Below are 22582 nucleotides of genomic sequence, written 5' to 3'. Positions count from 1 at the left end.
AATGAAGCTCTTACCCTCGTACCGCTTCCTATGCTTCTCTTGCTTGCCGCTCAGCCCTTAGCATGAACCAGGATCTCATACCATAAAAAGATGTAGGGGAGAAGAGAGCTTGAGCTCTTGCAGCACACACACACTAACACAAACCCTAGAAGAGAACACACAAGGTGAGAGGCTGAAAATTCTTCTTCTTCTTCACACAACAAACGAGGTCTTCAAAGAAGATAAAGTGACTAAAACACATAATAGAGTATATACAAGCGGTCCATAATGTGAACACGCTAAGTGGAGCAGGTAGGTGTAGACTAGTCGGTGTAGTCCAGCTGTAGAATCTCTGGCGAAGATATGTCGGTGTCAGCTCTACCAAACCCGTAAGTGATGTAAATGTCGAACAGTCATGCAGGCGTCTCGTGAGTGTCAGTTCATGTTGAGCTTGACATCTCAATAGGGTGACGATTTGTGGTGCACTACTATGAATTTTCTCAGCATGATTTTTGTTATACCATTGACGATTTGTGGTGCACTACTATGAATCTTCTCAGTAGGAACTTGATTATACCATTGATGAAGTAATTCCCTCTAGATGTCTCTTACTAGTTGGAGTGGACATCCACATTTAGTAATTATATTTTTGTAAGGGAATTTGGTTTTTACCCTGGCATCAGCCTTTGTGGTAGCATGGTCCGCCTCAACCCATTTGGTATAGTAGTCTATGCAGCAACAATGATAAATCGTGCTTGAGTTCTTAGAGCTGGTGGACCAAAAGTAAATGCCCCGTTTCGCAAACGGTTATAAAGACACTAGAGGTTGTAAGGGAATTTTATCACACAGTTGTGAATCCCAGGTGAATCACATCCTTTTACAAATTCAGTTGTATCTTCGAATAAAGTGGGCACCACAACCACCACAAGCCTACTAATTAAACTTTTTTGTGGTGGTGTCTACTGAGAAATTCCCCTTAGCTATGCCAGAGTGGGCTTGCTCAAGGACATCAACATATTTAAATTCCTAATGAGTACAATACCTCATGATCTCGTCTTGGCCTAACTTGTACGATTGTATGTCTTGGCGTAACTTGTACATATTCGAATTCCTAATGAGGACAGCACCTCGTGATCTCGTCTTGGCCTAACTTGTACAATTGTATGGGGTTGCCTTTTTGATAAGGTGTCGTGCCCTGTCTTGATTGTTAAGGGTCTCTCTTGGGAAAACCAAATAATGAGCAAACTCTATGACCCATTCCAGAACAATAATCTTACCTTTCACCTTTCTTTCTTTGAGAAAGTATTGATGCATCCCATGGAGATACACTTGGCCAGATAAAACCATGTTCTAGAAGTTGTCTCAATTGTTCCTTGAGTTCTATAATCTCTAGAATAGCCATTTTAGTGGCTCATTTAGTAATTTGTTAAGCTCTAGGTACTAACTCTATTAACTCGATCTCATGATCTACTTACCGTCGTACTGGGGGCATTTTTATCAGCTCCAGAATACATCATCATATCCACTCAGCCATTCTGATTCCTTTGAGTTTGACTCCTTGGGCTACTAGGGTTAAGCTTGACAACATAGATTGCCTACTTTTTCTTGAGTCCCTTTAATCATATGGATGCTTTCATAAGCTATAAAGTTGAAGCTCCTGTTACTCTCCGATCCCTGGTACTTTGTGTTTGTGAAGATCCATGAAGGAGATAGTTCCCTTGTGGCAATGAGTGTTAGCTTGGTTTTTCTCTGAGTGATCCAGTCCATTCCAAGAATCTCATCATAATACTTAAGGACAAGACTTTAAATTTGCACTCGTTCAAGTTCTCATCTAAAGAGAATTGAATGTTATCCACCTTATGCCGAGTGAAATGCAACTTTCCACTAGCCAGCTTTACTTGCATCAGTTTACCATGTCTCTGATTGAGCTCTAACTTATGCAAGCATCCAAGTAAAACGAAAGGATGAGTGCTTCCAAAATCAACTAAAAGCTTAAATTTCTTGCCTTGATAACTTTCAATATTGGTTCTAACCCTGATGTTCCAAAACGGCATGGATTCTTCACTTCTCTTTCTCCTCAAGGTTAGCAATTGTAATAGCTTGCAGCCAACTTAGTTGAGAACTACCTTCTTTGATTTCCCTAATTCTAGTGTGTGGGTCCTTGATTACTCTAGACAGATACTTTAGACCTTTGATAACGAGGTCCTTTAACATTGTAAGTCGAATAAGTAACAATAGAGGCATTAGGGAAATCATTCATCATATGCCTTGGTTGTTGACCTCAAAAAATATCTACAATCTCTCTTGAGCTGTTGCATTAATCCTTTAGACATATTATTATGAGAATCACCTCTTCTCTATCCCATACATTTGGGGTCTTGGCTTCACCCTTGTTCTCTACTCCGCGTTGGAATTTCTTATGGAACTCTTGAGGACCTCTTAGGGGAGCAATAGGTGGCAATTTCTTTGACTAAGAAGCTTCCTTGGGAAGGACTTTAACAAAATCCTTGGCCATTTTGAACACCTCATATAGTTAGCTTTGTATTTTTTAGTATAGGGTCCAACTTCCAAATGAACCTATGAAGAATGGTTGCATCATCTATGGGTGGAGAAAAACGAACAAGATTCACATAAGTTTAATGATAATTTTAAATAGTTTTTCCCTTCTCATAGTAGTTTATTCATCTTGTCTTCTTGATAACTTGGAGAGCAAAACCTTTAATAAATAAAAAGAGGTCTTCATATTCTCCCACCTAAGTTGATCCTAGTTTAGGTAGTTTTTTGAAAGAAAAAAAAAATCTTAAAAGTTTCATAACAACCATTCAATTTTAAACAACCAAAGTTGTCTATTTTACCCTACTATTATAAAGTTTTAGTTCGAAAGATACAAACTCAAATGATATAATCTAGCCAAATACTCATCTACGATATATAGGCTTCCACAGATCCGATATTCCTTTACAAGATTCAATATTTTCATAATCATGGTTAAACACAAATTTGATGCATAATATGGTAGATAGTCAATCACTACCTCCATACTAAACTTTGCTTCTGATTGGTCCCAAATGTGTCTCCACACGAATAAAGGCTGGTAGATGGTTGACCAAAGTAGTGCTCCCTATAAATCCGATAATAGACAATAGCTAGCACCCTATCATTAGCCATATGCTAGAATGTAACATCATTAACATCTTCTTGTTCTTGAGCACAAGGTAAATTCTAGGCCGTTGCTGCATTATTCAATTTACACTCTTAACATTATAATAGAAAACAATATGCAAACAAAAGAAAAAGAAAACAGCAAGTTTTTATTACATCAATGTTTAATTTTATACAAGGATTGATCTGACTGTAAGAAGTTCAAATTCTTGAATACATAGATCGCACCTATGCATGTGTAGACATGTCACGATAAGTCCTATCAGCAGAGACAAGTGAAGGTACAATAATCCTATGTGGAGGAATATAATAACTAAGACTTCTATAAGCTCTATGATAGACTCTAAGATCGCACCTTAGAGGCCCGAACACTGTTATCTTTGAGACTACGTCAATGTAGATAAAAATCATTGCAAGTGAGATGTTCTCTGTCCATAGCCATGGCACTCATCCTGTGTCCACAATACCATCATTTTCTCTCCTAAGAACATAATTAGGGAAGTAGAGCTCCTTAAAGTGTTAAGGAAGAGCAGCTCTCTCCTCCCATTGAGTGCGGTAGATGATAAGAGATGTTGAAATGTGAAGGCTATCATATCCTACTCATGAGATAGTTCGAGGATCCTAGAGAGGTATGGTCCAATCGTATACTAAGCCATCTAAAAAGAAACCCAACATAGTACTATAAGTATTATTTTAAAAAGGTGATGAACCGCGCTGCTCTGATGCCAAAAGACCCCTACCCATTAATAACTTTATAAATCTATAGTGAAAGACTACATTCAGCGTAGAGCATCTCACTTGGGGACTCATGCATCAATATCCTAACATTCGGCTATCTAGAAGCTTTCACATTGTGAGGATGTTGGGTGATGGCCTCTATAACACCACCAGCAGCAGACACACAAGATGAAAATGTAAAGGGATCAGAATTATGGGAAATTAGGATCCCAGCTACAAGGGCATCAATCAACTCAGCACCTATCCTTAGCCCTTCAACTAACACCTCTGGACAACTATTCACACCCCAAACTGACTCAACTAAATCCTCTAGCTATTCTCCCAAGTCAAAATTGACCTTCAACACCTCTAATCTTCCACCCATATGGCCCAGCTGACCCCGTTCTGAACGTCTAATAACCTAAATCCTCCCCAGCTGATGCTCACCTGACTGTAAACCGAATCAAAATGCTAACACTGCCTCGATCCAATATGAGTCCTCCAAGATCCTCTATTATCCTCCAGCATCAGATAACCTGAAATCCACAACCCCAGCATCTTTTTGAATACCTTGCTGACCCTCTGCCGACCTTCTATTGACACCTGTCTGACTAATCTGACTATAACAAACCTAGCTGTCCGAAACAGACTAAAATCTAACTCAAAAATCTTCCTCTTGTCCCTAGTCCGATAAATGCGCTCCAGACTCTCCAACCTTCCTCCAACATCAACTAGCCTCAAGTTCTTACCCTCAAAACCTCTCTAAACCACTCAGTTGCTCTCTGTTGACTTCAGTTGACTCCAATCTGACTTTTCTGACCAAACTGTCTAAGCCGACTCCACTGGATCAGAATTCCTCTCCTCTGTGACCTCTGACACCTTTAGATGCTCAAAACATTCAAACCTAGCAAGGATCCAACCCTATAGACACTCAGCTCATTGCAGCCGACTCACAGCTGACTCTGGATCACTCATCGGACCACTAACCCGTCTGATTGCTGACTGCTGATTGACTTTTGACAGTCAGATCTGACTCAAGAGAACTTCCTTCCAGCTCAAAAAAAGCAAAACGAGCCCTCTAAACCTTGAGCTAACTTCATCTAATAGTCAGTTGACCTTGTCCGACTCTGTACCACCCCTCATCTAATTCTAACTGAGTCAGCACTGACTCAGCACTAGCAGCCCAGACATCAGATTAATACACACTAGTCAGTGCTGAGTCAGCACTGACTCAGCACTAGCAGCCCAGACATCAGACTAATACACACATATGTTTTATCTCCATGAATCAGTCAAAGCAACTCGTTTACCACAAAAAAAAAAATCAAAACAAAAGTCTTTACATCCACTCATATCAAACACAAACCAAACTCTCTGATTTCTTCAGATAGTGTCTCAAGAACCCTGAGACATGGGCTCAAACACAAAAGAAGAAAACACCAAAAAACTTTCGGGTCCTTCACAGTTAGACCTCAGCCACAACTCTCCAAATCTTTATCTTCAATCACAACTTCAAACCTCAAAGAAATCATTGCCCCACATGCAGCATGTCTTCTTCAAACACATACAAAACTCTCTTCATCTGACAGTCAAGAGCAACAGTTGGGCAAGAAATGGTATGAGCCGAGTCTCTAACAGAGATGCTGCATAGAGATCCTAGGGAAATCACATCCTAGTCGAATCTCTGGTCTTCAACACACCCTCTGCTCTGAACCAAACGAACTTTCTCTCACTCTACTATTCTTGTCTCTGTAACCTTTAAAATCTGTAAGAGCTCTAGCCTGCAAACTTCAATCAAAGAAAGCTGACCTGCAGGATCTCTCCACTATAGTCGCTTCAGTACTCCTTGGTCATCTAGGTACTTGATGCTCACTGTAGCAAAATCAACAACTGTGATAAAGTACCATGAATGCTAGAAAAGATTATGACTGTTTTTCCATCCATCTGAGCCTGCATCCACGCTTTTCCACAAGCTCAATTATCGACGGTGGCAGTGTGTTTTTCCAGTGCACCAAAAGCTTCACTTTCTTCAAGCTTTCACCGGCAAGTAGCAGTTCAAAGAATCCTCTTATGCTCACTTTCTTCACATGAATAAGCCTCATGTTCTGCATGTAGTGAAGCTTTGCAAGAGCAACAACCCCTTCATCTGTGGCCATACAGTAAGACATGTTGATCTGCCAAGGTCTCTGCAAGTCAGTAAACTCAATTTACAACCAATACCAAACTTGAACTTGTTACATGTTAGTTGAAAGTGTCACCTGTCTAAGATTTTTGCAGTTCTGAGCCAATGCAAATGGTACAAAGTCTTCCAAAGATGTGCAGCGCTTTATGTCTAGCTCGACTAAACGCTGGCAACCTTTGGCAACCGCTATCAGTCCAAGAGATGACACTCCGGTGCATCCACGTATTTCTAAGATACCCAGATCCCGCAGTTGGGCAACAGCCATGAGAGCGGCATCAGTGATATTAGTGCAGTACGACAAATTGAGTGAACTCAATCTGGTGCATCCATTGCAAATTGCAGCAATGCCTGTATCACTGATCTCAAGAGACCTTGCAAGTATTTACCCCATAATTACTTTTGAGAGCATAATAATGAACCAAGTTTCAAAAGGTTCTGCTATATTATTACAAGAATCCAATAGCACAGCAAACAGTGGCAGAGAAGATAATGAGTTGATAAGAAACCTATAAATATCCAGCTCTCTCAGGTTGGAGCAATTGCATGCAATGTATGACAGCCCCTTGTCATGGACACTATCACAAAATCCCAGCTTAAGTACCCTCAGAGATTGGCATTTGGCCACCGACATCAATCCTGCAAATCAATAGAGCCGCAAATGGACCAGAAACTCATTAATCTCAAGATTAACATGGAAACACGCATATAAGATAGTTGGTTATCTCAGGATTACAATGGTTATTAACACATGCCTGCATCGTTGAGGCTGCTGTCAGTGAAATCTAACTCTTCCAAGCGATGGCAAGAATCACCCAGTTTATGCAGCCCATGTTCCGATACTTGGGAGCACTGCTCCATCTTAAGGCTGATGAGGCTTTTGCAAAAAGTAGCTATGAAAGACAGCCCTACATCAGTCACTTCACAACAGCATGTCAGATCAATGTTCTCAAGACTAGAGCAGCCCATTACCACAGCTGATAAGCCGGTATCTGTAACCCCCTTGCACTTGCTTAAGCTCAACCCTTTCAAATTTTTGCAACACTTTCCAACCAATCCCAAGTTGACACCACTCACATCACAACCATCAAATCGGATGGACTGTAGCCCTTTGAACCTAAGAAAGCTATGCAGCATGGCGTCTGTCACCTGCACAACACAACCAACAATAAGCTTATTTGATTACATTTACCACTCAGACACAGCTGATATAGAAGCCTACTTACCGACAGACAGTATGAGAGTGTTATGTGTTGCAAAGAAAAGGCACCATTTGCTAAGCCCGTAATTCCTGTAGGGCTAACACTTCGGCACCTTGACACATCCAGTGTCTGCAAGAGGAGCATTGTCAACATAGGCAAAAGCCAGTTCCTCTCAAACAAACCATTCAACAAAACACCCACAGGCGGGCCTACATTTGCATGTTAACACACCCGAATCTTGTTAGATCAAGGAGTTAATTATCTCACTACATATAGTTCTTAAGCCGCTACAACTTGATTACCTTTTCCACAAATTACTTAAGGATTTGTGATGTGGCTGCACATCTTCTTTTACACATACATGACTGGGTAAATACAAATGCCCAAATATGAAAAATACTAAAAGGCTTCCAGAACCTGCAGCGATTTGCTTCCATTCCTGAGATGTGCCAGACCTTCATCATCCACATGGTTGCACGCTATCAAACTCAACTTCTCAAGAAGATTCAGCTTTGATATTGCAGAAAGACCTGTGTTTGTAATCTGCCAGAGTTACATCACATTCTGTCAGCCTAATCTGCCTTTGGACATGCATGCATGCAAACATACATGCAACTCCCCCTCTCTCTCTCTCTCTCTCTCTCTCTCTCCTCGATGTCATGGCATGCTTCCATCACAGAGGCCTGATATTCTCTTAGTCATCAGAGGTATTGGCTGAGGCGGGCATTACCATTAGTTGATCATGAGAGGTTGTAGGTGATGATGATTTCAACCCCTGTTCATCAATGCCATCTTTCAAACCATCACTAACACATACCATGTGTATACCCTAGATGCAGACCATCTTCCAGAGTTGGCCCTCGAGTCCTCTATGCTGGTTACTAGAGAGGGACAGAGCGAGTCTTGGTACACACGGGTGGTCAGCTGGTTTGACCAATGGCCTTCAAATGAACCCCCCCCCCCCTTCCTTTTCCCTTCTTCCAGTACAGCCTTGATTCCCTCTTTCTTGGATCTCTCCTGGGAAGAGATCAGACAAGGCTCCACATCAGCCGCACATAAGTGTCCCCACCAAAGCTTCCTATGAAACTCCAATTCTACAGAGACCATATCTTGCGAGTTTCAGAGGACGGATTCATTGTGAGCCACATGCATGTGACATGCCATGTGGATCGCCAGTGGCAAATGCAGTCTAACTGTTTGGTAGATAAGCCTCTCTCTCTCTCTCTCTCTCTCTCTCTCTCTCTGCAAGTGTGTGTGCGTGCGTGCGTGTGTGGTCGGTTGCGGGGGGGGGGGGGGGTGGAAGAGAGAGAGAGAGAGAGAGATAGAGAGGGAAAGAGAGAGAGAGAGAGAGAGAGATCTAGTTCCCACCTCTGTGTGAGAGAGATCGAGTTCGCAAAGCTCGAGGCAGTGAGCTCCTATGGCGACGAGAGCGACATCCGTGATTCCGAGGCACCATTTAAGGCCGAGAGACTGCAATTTCTTGCATCTCGAAGTCAAGAAGACAAGGCCAGAGTCAGTGACATCACTGCAAAAGCTAAGGTTGAGAGTTTGCAAGGTCTTTATCTGAGCTATGGCCACGATCCCCAAATCCTTCACTTGAGCACATTGGCTGAGGTCAAGATCCAGCAAAGAGACGCATTCTCGGGCAAGAAAGACAAGGCCAAGATCTGTGAAGGTGCGGACTTTGGCCAGTTTAAGGGAAAGGAGGCGCTTTCCGGCAGTTTGAGCGACGGACTGGAGATTTCTGTCCGACAGGAAGGTGCAGGAGGAGAGGTTGAGGTGTCGGAGGTGGGGGTAACGGCCGGTGAGGGAGGGAAGGGCATGTATTCTGAGGAGGGAGAGGCGGGTTCTGCAGGAGGCCTCTAGGAGAAGGAATTGTTTGCAGGAGAGGCTCCAAGACTGGCGGTCAGAGTGGTCTGCGAGCCTCTGAAGGATGTTGAGGAGGATGTCGTCGTGCAGGATGTCGAGAATGCTGGTGGTGGAGTTGCTGTGCGGCGGGTGGGATAGCTTCATCTTGACGCCAACTGCGCCACCGCTTTTGCTGTCTGACGCTTGCACAGAGCCTCCCGCCACGGCGTTTGGCTCACAGAGAGCTGAGCCTCCCGTCCTGGGCCACAGATTTTGCTGTCTGCTACATGCTGAGGTCCCGGCCTAGCTGAAGAAGAAGAAGAAGGCTCGAGGCAGGCGAACTTCCAGGCAGCCCCTCCCTCTCGCTGCCCTCCACCAGATCCTGCCGCCACATCATGAAATAGTAAATAAAAATTGGACTCGCAATATTTCTAAATTGAGAGAAACTCAAAAGTTGCCATTTAAAAAAATCCAACCGAAAAGGAATTTTCGAAATTGAAAGGATTTATTATTGTTTTTAAAATTTCAAGAAAAGTTTAAAGGAGGGTGTCCAGTCATGTGCTTCCACGTCAGCTATTACCAAGTGGTACGTGTGTGTCGCGCTCTAATTGGCAGATTTGCAGTGCTTGCGCGCTCAGACTCACAGAGGCTTGTAAGCGGGTACCTCTTTGGTCCGCCCTTGTACGTACGGGTCTACCTCCCCCGTACAGAGCGTTCCACGTCACGAAGCTTCGTTCAGCTAATTACTAGGGTCGGCCCGCCCTTGTACGTACGGGTCTACCTCCCCCGTACAGAGCCTTCCACGTCACGGAGCTTCGTTCAGCTAATTACTAGGGTCCGCTTCTTCTCGCGCAGGTTGATTACAGCAGTACGGAGGAAACTTGAAATACGGATTTGATTTATCTCAATCCAATCCAATTTTCGATTTTGCACGCGGATTTGTTATTTCATAGCGAATATTTTGATACCAATCAAGGAGCCTTTCGCATATGTGCAATTTGCTAAAGTTTTAAAATTGTAGAAATCTCCTTTTTTTTTTTAAGGAAACTTGAAATATGTATTATAAATAAGACTGCTACAGAGAAGGCTTTTACACGAAGAAGCTTAACTTCTCAGACCATACAGAGTAGCTTGGACCTCCACAAGGTCCATGATGTAATGGATCAATTACGCATCTCTGATAGAGGCAGCTATGGCTTCTCTTTTCCTGTACTCTATCTAGATTTCAACTTCTCTAACCTCATCAATGAGGTTAATCACATATGTATCCATTCTGGCCATCTGAGTATCTTACCCAAAGAGCTTTTCGGACCCTGCACGCCGTTGAATTGTTTATTCTGAAAAACATGCATATTTCTACCAATGCAGACATTCCATAAAAATGCAAATCTAATCATTTTCTATACTCTGGTTTTGCATCCATTGGCTTCTCCGAGCAGGATTTCCTTCCAATTAAGATCATGGGGATGGGTAAGGTAAACACACTAATTTAAAAGGCTCAAAACTATTTTAATTTACCGAACACATTGATTTAAAACACTCAAACTATTTCGATTTACTGGACATGAAATGAAGAGGTGGGAGATAGATTCGGAGGAGCTGTTACACCTTGAGCAGATATCAGTTCCTATTCCAAGTTTGCTTGCACGAACATTGGTCCAGAGAGCCTGGTGCAAAATAAGCCACATTAAGCAAGAGATTTTTGTAGGTATATTTTTGGACCATATATTGGCAAATCTGTATTCCCACTGGCTGCTGTTCCAACTTAAATTCCACCTTTTGTTCAACTTAATGTATAGTGGGTATTAAACACATATTAGTTAACACATTCCTACGACAACCATGTCCGCACACTTATGTGAAGACAAGGGACAAAGAACTATCGAAACCAAGCTTGAATTAAAAGATAGGGAAAAGGAGTTTGTAAAGGACATAAAACCAAAAAGGGACATAAACACAAAAGAGCCAAAAGCTATACATGATGTAGAAGCATCCACCTCAAAGACCACCACACAAACCTCAACACCCATATGTACGACATGAGATACAAAAACCCAAAAGAAAATTCGATCTCGTCGCATGGGTAAACATAATGAAAAACTAACAAACCAAAGAAAGTCAGAAAATGAAACAAGTTCTAGTACATCACTAAGTGAGGATGAAACAAGTTCTTACTCTTTGTTCAGTGCACAACAGAGATCAATCAAGAAACTAGAACCCACCCAACCACCCCAAATGGATAATAATGATCACATGATACATGCGGAACGCAAAAAACAAGCTTAGGAGAGCATGCTTAGCTTGGTTGAATGTCTTACAGGGTCACCGGTTATGATTGAGCCTCATAATGCCAATCCTAAAAGAGCAACCAAGATACAAAGCCTAGAGGAGTACCACTTTCCCTTTCAAGAGGAAAACATACTCTCTACAGAAGAGTCATTTGAAATAGACTGTACGAACTATAGGCTTGAGAACGCACGTGAGGAATTCGATAATTCCCTTACAAGATTAAAACAGTCTCTCAAAACCTCATTCAGAGGAATGCTCTTCTCTCATAATAAAGCCAACATCACTTCGTCACTTGCACCTTTAATGGCTCAACTTGAGTTATACAAGGACATAATGAACTCCATAAAACAAGATTGTGAGGATTCACAAGTTTCCAAATAGCCCTCATTAAGAATTGTGAGAGGGCCAAGTGTGCCAGTGTACGCATTGGGTACTCTTGAAAAAACTGAGACCCAAACAAAGGATGAAAGTGAATGAGAATATGAAACAAACACAGGATCTAAAGCTGAAACAATAACCGAAACACCCATGGTTCCTTTGGAAGATTCTGTCATGGTATGGTTGGATTTCCCTATAGGCAATGATGTTCAGCGCAAAAGCGCATTGATTAGCCCTCGAGCAAGTCATAACATCATGATAATAGACACTTCGGTGTCATTGTTGGGACAGCCTAAACTCATCCCTACAAGTAATAGTATTGCAAGAGGAGCCAATGGACAAAACATTAAAGTTCCAGGTTACTTTAGAAACACTACTCAAACAATTGATGGCGATATGGAATTTACATTCCATGTTATCCTAGATTCCCTTGAGTATGATGTCATTCTTGGTGGAACTTGGATAAGTGAATTGTTGTGTTCACTAGATGAATCCATGCAAACAGTCACCTTGACTACAGGCAATGTACAATTGCTATTTTACGGGAGGAAGAAACCTTGCAGGAGCCGGAACTTCCAACATATCTTACTGAAAATATCCCTAGGAATTGGAAATTTCAAATAAAATCACCACCACAGCTTAAGCACAGTTTATCCAACACGCGAAAACAATCTCATGACCCTCGAGCTATGGGATTTTAGGTCAACCAACACTCACGGCACATCCTGAAAGGATTACCTTTACACAAGACTTGAACATGCCATGTTTGGGGTACTTTGAACATACAATGTATATTGAAACTAACCCCCTTACTTGCAAGTTTTTTGTGGTTGAGTATGTGTTGAAAGCAGATTTAAACTTGGGGCTAAACCATTGAGAAAAGCCTTGTAACTATGTTTTGGGCACCTCAGGTCACTTACTCTTGGGTGGCCTAGTGGGAAAAGGCTTGGAACTATAAAAGCCAATTTCTCGGGTGGCCTAGTGGGAAAAGGCTTGGAACTATAAAAGCCAATTTCTCTTATTTGTAACTCATTCTCCCATTTGTGCAATAGAAGTGGAGTGTTCTCTCTCTCCATCTCTATTGTTTGCAACTCTAATCTAGCATGTGTGGTATGCTTAGGGTTTAGGGTCTGGGAGTGATTAGTACTAATCACTTTTTCTCTTATGCTTCCCTCTTGCTTCCACTCTCTCTCTCTCTTGCTTAAGTGATTAAGCTACCAATCCTCTTCGGTAGAGATCCCACACGATCTTCATGAGAGAGCTTGCATCACCCATTGGATTAGAGTAACTACCTTGGTGTGATGACAAGTGTGGGAGGACAACGGTGGCTACGGTGGATCTCTTGAGCCTATGGCGGATAGAAAACTTCCCATGACACATTAGGGTAAGGGCATGATGGCTACCAGTTAGGCAACCCAAGCACAACAAAGCCAACAATCTTGGGTGCCTATCAACGTACTCAAAGCACAAGGCTTCCATGAAGGCAACACACAACTGTGGCTCCACAATCAAAAGCATATCCTCCACGTTGACAACCCAAGCATAGCTCCAAGCCTTGTCGACAAAAAACTTGGAAGCATGGAGAACCAAGGATCTTCTCATCACTTGGCAGTGATGGGTGCCCACACGCCTCTTAGATGCCCAAGGCTTCCATGATGGGAACTCCATCATTTGGCTCCCACGTTTCAGCAGTTCGCCCAAACCACACCCACCCCACTAGTACCTGTCCAATTGACAAAGATGGTTTGGTGACCAACAGGTAGGCAAAGTCCCCTCCTCCTCAACAAAATCCTATGGACGTGCCCACACCCAACCCATGGGCACTCAAAAGCTCAATTCACCCACCCCTTTTTCCCTACAGAGCCTCCTTGACGAAGCTCCACCCTCTGCTCCTCGACTTTGTCACCAAACCAAGGGGCAGTGCTACAAATTGTTGAGCTTATCCAACCACTCAAAGATGAACTCAAGGGTGAGCTCACAAATCTCGCCAAATGGGTCACTCAGTACAAAACCCTCTTTAGGGGTGCTGTTATGGATTAACATACTAACTCACACGCACAAGAGAGAAGAAGAAGGAAGTGCATGCAAGGGTCGAATCCGGTGATTAGTACTTGGCCAACCCTATTAGGGTTAAATACCTGATGTGAGGCCACTAGGGACTCACTCCACACTCTCTTTATGTCACCCAAAGAGAGATCCAAGCAAGCTAGGTAGGAGCAAGAGGAAAGGAGCTATGGAGAGCTCAACCTCTACCTCATGTCAATCGTATGCAAACAAGACAAGGTGGACAGCAATGAGAAGAGAGTGAAGGAGAGAAGGGAGAGTAACACCATTCCTATTCACATACACCAACAATCACAAGCAAGCAAGCCACCGTAAGCGAGAGAGAGAGAGAGAGAGAGAGAGAGAGAGAGAGAGAGAGAGAGAAGGCAAGACTCAATTGAGACAAATGGTATTGTTTAGTTGGAATTAGGGTTGTAGGAAAGCACACAAAGCTTGGAGAAGAAGAAGCAAGAATGCACACAACACAAAGTGTATTAGATTGTGTCAATGTACAAAGATAAGTTAGCCCTAGAATGATGGGCGTATATACAAGCCAAGGGAAAAAACCTCCTAAAGAGGGAAAAAGTGCCCCGACAGTCCTAAGTGTGTTCACACACATCACTGCCTATATATATGGCAACAAATCCCCCCTGGGAGTGATGGTGTGAACGAGAGCTGGCACTCATGTATAGGGGAGTGCCATGCCCGAAGTAGATCAATCCACAAAGGGAAGCAAGCCCAAAGCTTTGCGGAAAGCTTCAAACTTCTCACGAGGAAGCGCCTTTGTGAAAAGATTGGCGAGGTTGTCCTGTGTTGGCACATAGGCCAAGCTGATCTCTCCTGCTGAGAGTCTCTCCCTGACATAGTGATAATGCACCTCAATGTGCTTTGTGCGAGCATGAAAACCTGGGTTTCTCGCAACTGCCAATGCGCTCTGACTGTCAGTGAAGATAGAGGTGGCAGACTCCTGTCCAACACCCAAGTCAGCCATAAGCCATCTGAGCCACACACTCAACCGTAGCTGTGAAAGCTGCCCTGTACTCAGCTTCACAACTCGAAGTGGCCAGAGTAGGTTGCTTCTTGCTCAACCAAGATATCCATGAGCTATCGAGCATGAAACAAAAACCACTTGTGGACACTCTTGTGTTATAGCAACCAGCCCAATCTGAGTCCGAAAAAGCATGCAAATCTGGCGGCAACGATCCCCCCTTGGGATAAAACAACCCAAGATGTATGGTGCCACTCAAGTAGCGAAAGATGCGTTTAACTGCCTTCCAATGCTGAGACCCTGGGCTATGCATAAACCTGCTCATCTGTGAGACTGCAAACTGAATGTCCGGCCTCGTAATGCATACATAGATGAGGCAACCATACATAGCTGTCTGATAGAGTGTGACATCAAAGTAATCTCCAGCATCATGAAGACTCAACTTCAAACCTGTCTCCATTGGAGTAGCAATAGGCTTGCAGTCTTCAAGGCCAAATCTCCGCAACAATGTCTCAATATACTTTGTTTGACACAAAGCAATACCTCCATCACACTGCTTAAACTGTATTCCCAAATAATGATGCAAATGCCCCAAATCTGACATCTCAAAAGAGGCATTCAAATCAGCCTTAAAATCAGCAATATGACTCTCATTTGGTCCTGTGAGCAGCATGTCATCAACATAGAGAGCAATGATTAGATGTACATCATCCACATGTTTAACATACAAAGTGCTTTCTGTTGGACTATTCTGAAAACCATGTGCAGTCAAATATACATGTATCTTTTCATACCAAGCTCGTGGAGCTTGCTTTAAACCATATAAAGCCTTTTTCAACCTGCACACTTTGTTTTCTTGCCCTCTTTGAACAAAACCACGAGGCTGCGATACATACACCTCCTCATGCAAATCTCCATTCAAGAACGCAGTCTTTATGTCCAACTGATGTACATTCCAACCATTATGAGCTGCCAATGCACAAATGCTACGAATGCTACGAATGGTAGTCATACGACAAGTGGGAGCAAAGGTCTCATCAAAATCAATGCCCTTTTCTTGAGCATAACCCTTTGCAACAAGTCTAGCCTTATAGCGATCAACACTGCCATCTGGCTTTCATTTCAACTTAAAAACCCACTTACATCCAATGGCCTTTTTACCAATAGGCAAATCACACAAAGACCATGTACCATTCTTCATTATAGCATCATATTCACTTTGCATTGTAGCCAACCAATTTTCTGAATTTTGTGCCTCATCAAATGAAAGAGGTTCTTCCTCTTCACACATACTAGACAGCCAAAGCATAACAATCTGATGTATAAGAGGCATGCTGAAAACTTGAACGAGTACGACTAGTCATAGGTGCATCAATCTTACTATCACGCAAGGTTTGCACCAGCCATTTAGGCATACCTCTAGCTTGCTCATTTTCAGCCCTATCCTCATGAATTACATCCTGTAAATCTGCATCAGAAATAGGCTGATCTATGATGTCATTTGAAATCTACATAGGCTGAATATTTGCCTCATTAGGACTTCCATTTGAATTCTCACCTGTAAAGAGAGGCAACAACGTATCAAATACATCCCGTGAGCTCACACCTGTCTCTTTGGTACATGATAACAAGGGCTGCACAGCATCTTCCACAAAAACAACATCTCGACTAATCAAGATACGCTTTGACTGCGGATGATACAATCTGTAACCCTTGCTTTCAGCACTGTAACCAACAAAAATGCATTTGACAGCCTTATCATCCAATTTTCTGCGTTGTTGCACAGGCACTAAAGCATAGGCTAAGTAACCAAAGACACGCAAGTGACCAATAGAAGGCTTCCTGCCATGCCAAGCTTCGTATGGAGTAATAGACTGCAAGGCCTTAGTGGGACACCTGTTGAGTACATATGCAGCACACATGACAGCCTCAAGCCAAAATGCATGTGGCAAAGCTTGGCTCTTGACCATACATCGTGCCACCTCCATAAGTGACCTGTTCTTCCTCTTAGTAACACCATTTTGCTGAGGGGTATACGGCACTGTACATTGGTGTTTTATCCCACGACTAGCCAGAAATGCATCAAACTCTTTAGACATGTACTCCCCCCCTCGATCAGAACGGAGGGTGCCCACAGTACAATTGGATACATTTTCAACCATAAGCATAAACTGCATGCCTTGAGTAATCATCAATGAAAGTCACGAAGTACAAGTGTTTACCAAATGACGGAGTCTGCATAGGCCCACATACATCACTATGTACAAGCTGCAATTTGCGAGTGGCCCGCACAGAACCATCCTTTAGAAACGCAGAACGCTGCATTTTGCCCAAAATACAGCCTTCACAAACATGTTTCAATGGTGCCTCAAGAGGGGGCAATGAAGCAACCATATCAAATTTCTGCAAACGCAGCAAACTAGCAAAGTTCAGATGACCAAAACGATCATGCCATAGTTTTGCATTTGAAAGTGCCTTTTCATCAGAAACTGCATTTGCTGAATCTTCCACACACTTGTCATAAGAATTGAGCCTATACAGCCCACGAAACAAGGTGCCAGATACAATAATCGTATCACCAGAAGTCAAATCATGAACAGTACATCTGTCATCCACAAATTTGACTACAAGTCCAAGTCTAGCAAGCGCAGAGACAGACAATAGATTCTTCTTTATCCCTGGCACATACAAAGCATCTGAAAGTGTGAAAGCGCTGCCATTTGCAGCAGTAAGCATAATTTTACCAATGCCCTTAACTGGGTAAGAAGCATTATTGGCACATGTGACAGTATTCCCATTAGGGACAGCCTCAAGAGAAGTAAACATATCACGATGCGAGGTAATGTGCTTTGTAGCACCACTGTCAAAATACCATACATGAGAGTCAACAGAAACTGCCAAACATGCATCATGTACAGATGGGTCATACTGGTAATACACGCTAAACGCCCATTCTGTATCCTACACAACATTTGCAGAATCTGCATTTGTAGAAGCATCCGCTATTGTGGTTGCATTTGACTCTTTCTTCTTTGCCTCTTTAGCCTTTAGCTTAGGGCAATTCTCAATGACATGATCATTTGCCTTACAATAGTTGCGCCTGGTCTTTTTCTTGCCTTTATCAAGAGCCTTCTCAGACTTATTGTTGCTACCTGTGGAAGGAGAAGAAGTTGCAGATCTACTAATAGGAGAAGAAACAGTGGAAGGGGCTGCCTTACCACTTCTTCTCTGCTGCTGGGCAGCAATAAATGCTTGATCAACTGCACGCTGCCTGGCCCTGTTTTGCCTGGACTGCGGTTCTTACAAGAGCTTGTTGACTAAAGTATCATACTTGACAGCATCAGGTCTGTCCTCACAAGTCTCCACGTGGAAGCAAAAGTCTGATATGTCTCAGGTAAAGCATCAAGAACAGTCTGCACAAGAGAATGATCAGGAATAATCTCACCTGCAGAAATCAATTGTTCTTTGAGATCTTTAATCTCAGCAAGAAAAACATTCATGTCATCATCTTCCTGCATAATCTTCAATTCTAGCTCTTTACGCAGGTATGAGATTTTTGCCTCGTTACGACCTGCATACAAACCAGCTAGAATATCCCAAGCCTGTTTTGCTGTTTTAGTTGAACGAATATGTGGGGTGGTTACGTTTGACAGAAAGTGCAATCAAGGCATGAGCCGACGCATCTTTACCATCCCAACGAGCTTGTTCAGCAGTGGGTAAAACAGCAGCAACAGTAGAGCTGCAAGAACCTGCAACATCCTCAACAGATCCTACATCCACAGAACCTGGACGTACATCCATACCCTGCACAATGTTCCACACTCCTTTTGCAACCAAAACATGCTGCATCATGTATGCCCAAAGTGGGTAGTTGCTGTCTCCATCCAGTTTGTCTTCAGCAGACAACATGCGAAATACATCATTGCTGTTATCAGCCATGGCCACTGACTGAAACTGATGCAAAAGCTACCTGTAATGAAGCAAAGACTGAACAGAAGACAACTTGTGCTATGTAGCACGGTCCACAACAGAACACGTATGCCTGTTTTGCAGAAAACTGCACTGTCAAAATTTCTGCAGAAAATGACGAAAACACCTGTGCAGAACTCAATCGGAGAATGTGAGTCGGAGGGTGCTGGCGGTGTAGCCCTGGGAGCCGATGCCTGCTCTGATACCAATTGTTGGAATTAGGGTTGTAGGAAAGCACACAAAGCTTGGAGAAGAAGAAGCAAGAATGCACACAACACAAAGCGTATTAGATTGTGTCAATGTACAAAGATAAGTTAGCCCTAGAATGATGGGCGTATATACAAGCCAGGGGAAAAAACCTCCTAAAGAGGGAAAAAGTGCCCCGACGGTCCTAAGTGTGTTCACACACATCACTGCCTATATATATGGCAACACGTCCTTTTTCATATTTCATAAAATGTATTATATACATGAGCTCATATTTACAATGTCCGGTCACCCAATTACAAATAGGGACCCAAAACTAGTCTTCCTAGTTTAACTAGCTCTATGTATATCAATTCCTTATGGACCGGCATTACACAAGCCGTAAGCTTGGTCATCCCATGTCTCTTTTACAATTAACGCTTTAGCACAGTTACAAAATGATGAGTTACAAAGGAGGTATAGTAGCCGCACGAAAGGTCATGTTAACCAGAGTGGTTAACATACCTTCCTCCCGATTGCATGTCCGTTCTCAAAACTGGTCAAAGAAGTTATCTGTAGTAGATAGAGTAAGTGCAGACGAAGTCCCATCACGAGGTAGGAGCGGGAGGGACATAATGGAAGATGCGGTAGCTAGTTCAGAAGGTTGTCTCCATCATGTCTTCAAAAGTTTAGAGTCACCAAGCAGGAATCCACATGTCTCATTCGTAGTAGCCGAACAACTACTTGAGAGTGGGCCCTTTGTTGATGTCAAAGGCGAGGCCTTAGGCTCCTTCAAAGTAATGGTCCCATGTCGGGAAGGACTCCATCAAGGTGATGATGAGGTTGAAGAATCAGATTGTGGCAATCACCGCTGGGTTGCGGACCTGGTCGTAACGGCGGATGAATTTGTGGAAGCGCCTGACCATGGATTCTTCAGTACGTGGATGTTATGGTGGTGATGGGGCGTGAACCGTGGGAAGTTGAATTGCAACTTCGGGTTCTGATGTTATTCTTTGTGGAACGTCTTCTAGGCCCATTTTCTTCAAATGGAAAGGTAATCAGGGATGATTTTCAGTGCGTGGGGGGCACGTTACAATAGACCTCCCATATGAAGGGTTTATTGAGGAAGGGCTGTTGCCATGCCGGCTTCTCCCCACCATGAGATCGAACGTTATGGGACGAGCAGTGGTAGGTGGTCGAGTGGTATCCACCGTGGGTTCGGGGTGGGTGGTCACGCTGCCAGGTTGTGTGCTTGGTGTCGAGGTACGGCGAAGGAAATGGATGGAGGCGATCGGTGACGTGGCTGATGGGGTGATTTTGGAGTTGTCGACCGAGCAAGATAGTGATGGCCTACTCGGACTCCATGCAATCTAGAGGATCATGCGAATTCGAAGGGTTTGGAAGAGGGTTGAATTCCTTGCACTTAGATGGTGGTGGTGGGCAGGATCTCCCCTTTTTCTTCGAGTGGTGGGTGGGTGGGTGGGTGGGTTACAGAGCTGGCGACAAGGTTGGGAGGGGGTGTCAATATGATAAAGGGGGCTTGGTGAGGCTGGCGTTGAGAAAAGGTGGGGGTTTGGCGGATGTGGAGGGTATACCCCAGAATGCTATGTGCATTCCTAAGTTGAGGGATGAGGGAGGGGGGTGTGGGTGATGGGGGTGGAGTGGGAAAGCGAAGGGGGGGAGAAGAAGGTTGGGCACCAAAAAGAGGAAGAGTGGAGGTGCTTGAGGGGGGGTGGTGAGGGTGGGGTTGTGTGTGAGGAGGTGCAGATGAGGAGCCTAATGGGAGGAGGGGGTGGTGGTGAAGAAGATTGTGAGGGTGGAGGAGGCAAGCCGCCTTGCCATCAGTGTGGTCATCATTGTCGTCTGGGGGGCAGGGCAAGTTGTAGCGGTAGCCTGAGGATCATGAGCATAGAAAAAGTTGACCTCCCATGGGAAGGCAATGTGTGTTTCGTCGAACTGGCATGTACTAGTGGATCTGAATGAAGCAATAGTGGTAGAGATTCTTGGCGCACCTACATGAACTTCCCACCCTCAAGGAACATAGGCACATAAAATGAGTCTACAATAATACAAGGCCACCCGGAATGAGTAAGCCAGGCACTAAGTAGGGTGGTAGAGGATCATTTAGGAGGGAGAGGTAAGCATCGTGGATGACGTGCCATCTAGCTATGGAGGTACTACAGTGCCTGGCTAGAGATGAGGGGGAGATATGGGTAGGGGGATATGCCATCTGGTAAAGATAAATCGATGAGATTAGCAGATTGCTCTATGGGGGGTGATAGGGAAGCCATAGTGAAGTAGTAAACTCCAGGCTGCTCTGTGAGGGTGGCTTGAAGGGGGTGGAAGGGAAGTTCAAAGAGACCGTGAGGATGTTGGAAGGTGAGCAGCCCCTCAAAGAAAGAATGGGGGATGAGAGCTAGGATATCTATGGGGAGCTTGGATAGAGCATATGTATATTGCGGGTGAGGTGAGGGACTCTTCAATATATATATCGTGTTGGAGAAGGTTAAGGCAGATGTCTCAGAATTGTAGATCAAGAAGCTAATAAGTGGTTTGATGGGGGAATGCCACAATGGAAAGCTCTGTGTGGCGGTCTCCATGAGCGCATCCACCTTGTGGTTGAGCGAGTTGGACAAAGGAGCCGATGGAGTGGATGGAGGCTGGGTGGCCTAGGCCTCAGCATCTCCAATTTGCTCATGTAGGCGATGGAGGGTAGCCTCTGTTAAGTTGCGATGCTTTGCAAAATCTGCAGTGGTGTGGGCTAGAGCATCCTTCGCTGTTGTTTAATCCTAGCTCATGGCCTCCTGATGTAGTTCGTCAATGACCGAAAGATCTTTGTGTGCTGTCGCTCGCGGTCGCTTCATGGGCTTGGTTGACCTGTTGTTGCTGGAGCTTGGTGATTCTGTTGATAGTAGTGCTCAACTGCTCTACTTGTTGGTTGAACCTTTTCTGTTGTTCCATGAACTATATGTTGGTTTAGTATAACTCCTCAGACACTACTCTCTCTTGGGCTTTGGCTAATAGAATTTCCCTTGTGAAATTTGTGCTACTTCTTGCTGTCGGGAGATGTAGTCTCTGTCATTTGTTGGAGTAGTTCTCGTGCCATGTTGGCAAATCTGTGGGCAAAGTTAGGCACATCTCCGTGGGCCGCATGGATTCTCTCTACATAATTCTGGCTGGAACTGAAACTACCTGCACAAGCCTAATGGAGACTCTGTTGAGTGTATTCTGTGTGTCACTAGGGGAGGAAGGCTTGGTTTGATCATGAGAAGGCATCTCCGAGAATTTGTCAGGGGGTGGTGTCTCATATAAGCTTATGTTAAGAAGTTCTGCCTCTTGCGCTCCTCTTTCTCTTCCTATGGCCTTCTTGGTGGCTTCTGTAGCTATAGGCGGCAGCAAGCTCTTCTTGTGTGGGCCTAGGGCTTAAGGGTGGGAGTGCAAGAGCCTCTCGCATAAGCCCCATGTTGAGCTGGATCAGATGCTTTCGCCCCTCGATATCCAAGATAACTCCGGTGTGTTGATTTGCATCATAAGTTTTGGTGAAGTATAAGGCATTATACAAATCTGCCCCCCCAAGGCTCCAAGTTGGGCAATCGGCCCAGTCCGAAGCTGCTCTAACTTCTGCATCATCGCTGGGTCGAC

The 22582-nt window shown here is 43.9% G+C and overlaps 1 protein-coding gene across 3 annotated transcripts; it reads right to left on the bottom strand.

Moving 5' to 3' along the window:
* Positions 1–5212: 5212 nt before the first annotated feature.
* LOC147609598 (F-box/LRR-repeat protein 3-like) lies at positions 5213–9493 on the bottom strand. Of its 3 annotated transcripts, none has more exons than XM_086787941.1 (7): positions 8608–9493; positions 7657–7782; positions 7264–7368; positions 6793–7186; positions 6547–6676; positions 6117–6411; positions 5213–6044 (listed from the first exon to the last, which is right to left on the bottom strand). In XM_086787941.1, the coding sequence occupies exons 1-7, from the start codon at positions 9250–9252 to the stop codon at positions 5781–5783; spliced, it is 1959 nt and encodes a 652-aa protein (XP_086644067.1). In that variant the 5' UTR covers positions 9253–9493; the 3' UTR covers positions 5213–5780. The 3 variants fall into 3 exon arrangements, with proteins under 3 accessions (XP_086644067.1, XP_086644068.1, XP_086644069.1); XM_086787942.1 differs by having other exon boundaries at positions 5213–6032; XM_086787943.1 differs by having other exon boundaries at positions 5213–6004.
* Positions 9494–22582: the final 13089 nt, after the last annotated feature.

This window comes from Cibotium barometz, chromosome 51, assembly GCF_041138505.1.
Source record: "Cibotium barometz isolate CiBa-2024 chromosome 51, ASM4113850v1, whole genome shotgun sequence".
NCBI classification, from domain to species: Eukaryota; Viridiplantae; Streptophyta; class Polypodiopsida; order Cyatheales; family Cibotiaceae; genus Cibotium; species Cibotium barometz.
The sequence above is the reverse complement of the archived record's forward strand: the minus strand, read 5'-3'. Positions and strand labels throughout refer to the sequence as shown.